Below are 2,306 nucleotides of genomic sequence, written 5' to 3'. Positions count from 1 at the left end.
AGCTTGTGGTATGTCGACATGGTGGCATCGCAAACGCTCTGGTGAAGCTGCTTGAGCGCATTGTCCGTCTTGGGAGGATAGACCTTGGCTGGGAGATGCGACGTTAGTCTTTTGGACCCGCGTACTTCAGTCAACGTAGGGCGAACCTTTTGCGATGCCAAGCGCGCGCAAGACTCGGTCGATGAAGAGAACGCCCGACAATGTTTTGCGATGGGCGTCAATGTCTTGCAGCAGTTTGCGGTCGTAGGGGCTTTGTAAGTTCGCAGGAAAGACCTGCTGAAATTTGGTATAGTCTAACATGGCGATCAAAGTATGCAGCAGTAGTGAAATTAGAAGGAAAGTGCTAGACGCATGCCTTGGGTCGAAGAAAGATGTTGGAAGCTCGAGGTTTGTACAAAACAAATCACGTGTAGCGTAGCGACCAGTTCTCGGTGTCGCGACGCCCCACCAGAGCTGCTGTGATGTTGCGCGAGGTGTTGAAGAATGAGTGAAAGTATGCAATCAATCGAAAACTACTCGACTTATCAGTAAATAAATAGTACGCGATTGAGCAAGAATTTAGATGCATCTATGGGTGTCAAGTACGCTTAATTCAAGTTCACTTTTGCATCTGTCATTCAAGCTATTTAAACATGTTACTTCGTGAAGCACTTCGGGATGCCGCAGAAATAGCCGCGCACCAAACTCAGATGCAATAATTTCAACAGTGCTCTTACCAAGTTAGGAAGGCCAAGTTCAAAAAGCCGAAGAATGAATTGAAAAGACGTTATGGTAATGTGGAATAGTTACGGCCCTACCTGCAACTTGCCTGGACCACTTGGCCCACTCTCCTCGCATCGAAGGCTCGTGAGTGGCTGTATTGAAACCATTGTTTACAAACCCCCATTTCGGGCGAATCCAAACAAAAGCCACTTTACCTGGCTCAGGCACAACACGCGCGGGGTGACCATTACCGACTTCATCAGTAAACACGACAGATTACCCTTTCGCAGCAGGGATCTCCAACCAGAAAATTCCCTTCTTTGTTTCTGGTAGAACGCCTCACACACTCGACCGACCGAAGTGACTGCGACAGCCATATTCACCATGTCGGCTGCGGCATCACGGTCGTCCCGACGCGTTGCTACACGCCGTAGGGCCGTCGTCGACTCCGACGATGAGCTGTCCGTCATTAGCAAAACTCAAGACGACGAGCTCGATGAATTGGACCAAGATATATCGCAACTTCCGCAGCGCAGGACACGAAGCGGCCGTGCCTCGATGGCCTCTACCACAACCGCCAAACCCAGAGCGACGAGGACCACGCGCAAGGTGTCGGCTCCCGCGCAGAACGCAAGCGTAGAGCCCGAACCGGCCCCAGAACTTGAAGAGAAGCCTGCCCCCGAGTTTGCGCCCAAGCAGGATGAGAATACGCCCGTCGAAGCGGCCAGCGACCCAGTCAAGACTGAGCCGGCGCCTTCAGAGTCACCAAAGCGCGTCCGCCGGAGCGCTACGCCGCGAACCTCTGTGGCCGAGGCGCCCAAGCTCGTACCTCAGACTCCGAGCAGCAAGCCTCGTTCACCGCAGATTGGCGCGCCCAACGCCTCGCCGCTTGCCGATATCACTGGCATGAATACTCGCCTCCCGGACGTGACGCAGACCGTCAAGCCGATGAGGTCTATGGACACATTCCTCGACAAGCCGCTTGACATCGTGGTCAAGCAGCGTACCATGGCAATTCCCTTTGTCGAGGATACAACACCGAAATCGCGTATTGTCATCACGTATCTCATTCTCACAAACTTCAAGAGTTATGCTGGGCGACAAGAAGTTGGCCCTTTCCACGCTACCTTTTCGTCGGTAGTTGGGCCCAACGGATCTGGAAAGTCCAACGTTATTGATTCGCTCCTGTTTGTCTTTGGGTTCCGCGCTAGCAAGATGCGACAGGGCAAGATCTCTGCTCTTATTCACAACTCAGCCCAATACCCTGACCTCGACCATTGCGAGGTCGCTGTTCACTTCCAGGAGGTCATGGATCAGGTTCGTGGTGTCGGACTTACTTCACATCTTAACTCCACTAACGTTGCATAGCCTGGCGGTGGCCACGTCGTCATTCCGGACTCAGAATTAATCATCTCTCGCAAAGCCTTCAAGAACAACTCGAGCAAATATTACATCAACAACAAAGCATCCGATTTCACGACTGTCACTACTCTATTGAAGGACAAGGGTGTAGATCTGGACCACAAGCGTTTCCTGATTCTCCAGGGTGAAGTCGAGTCTATTGCACAGATGAAGTCCAAGGCCGCAAACGAGCATGAGGACGG

The 2,306-nt window shown here is 52.3% G+C and overlaps 1 protein-coding gene across 1 annotated transcript in view; it reads left to right on the top strand.

Moving 5' to 3' along the window:
* Positions 1-1,086: 1,086 nt before the first annotated feature.
* The window catches only part of BBA_09312 (condensin complex component SMC4), a gene marked incomplete at both ends in the record, with an annotated part of 4,753 nt that continues 3,533 nt past the window's right edge, over positions 1,087-2,306 (top strand). Inside the window, 2 exons of the mRNA XM_008604409.1 lie at positions 1,087-2,019; positions 2,071-2,253. Coding sequence (XP_008602631.1) covers positions 1,087-2,019; positions 2,071-2,253 — 1,116 coding nt within the window. The remainder of the gene's footprint in view (positions 2,020-2,070; positions 2,254-2,306) is intronic.

This window comes from Beauveria bassiana, assembly GCF_000280675.1.
Source record: "Beauveria bassiana ARSEF 2860 unplaced genomic scaffold BBA_S00050, whole genome shotgun sequence".
Classification (NCBI taxonomy): Eukaryota; Fungi; Ascomycota; class Sordariomycetes; order Hypocreales; family Cordycipitaceae; genus Beauveria; species Beauveria bassiana.
Note: the sequence above shows the minus strand (reverse complement) of the source record. Positions and strands in the feature narration are given on the sequence as shown.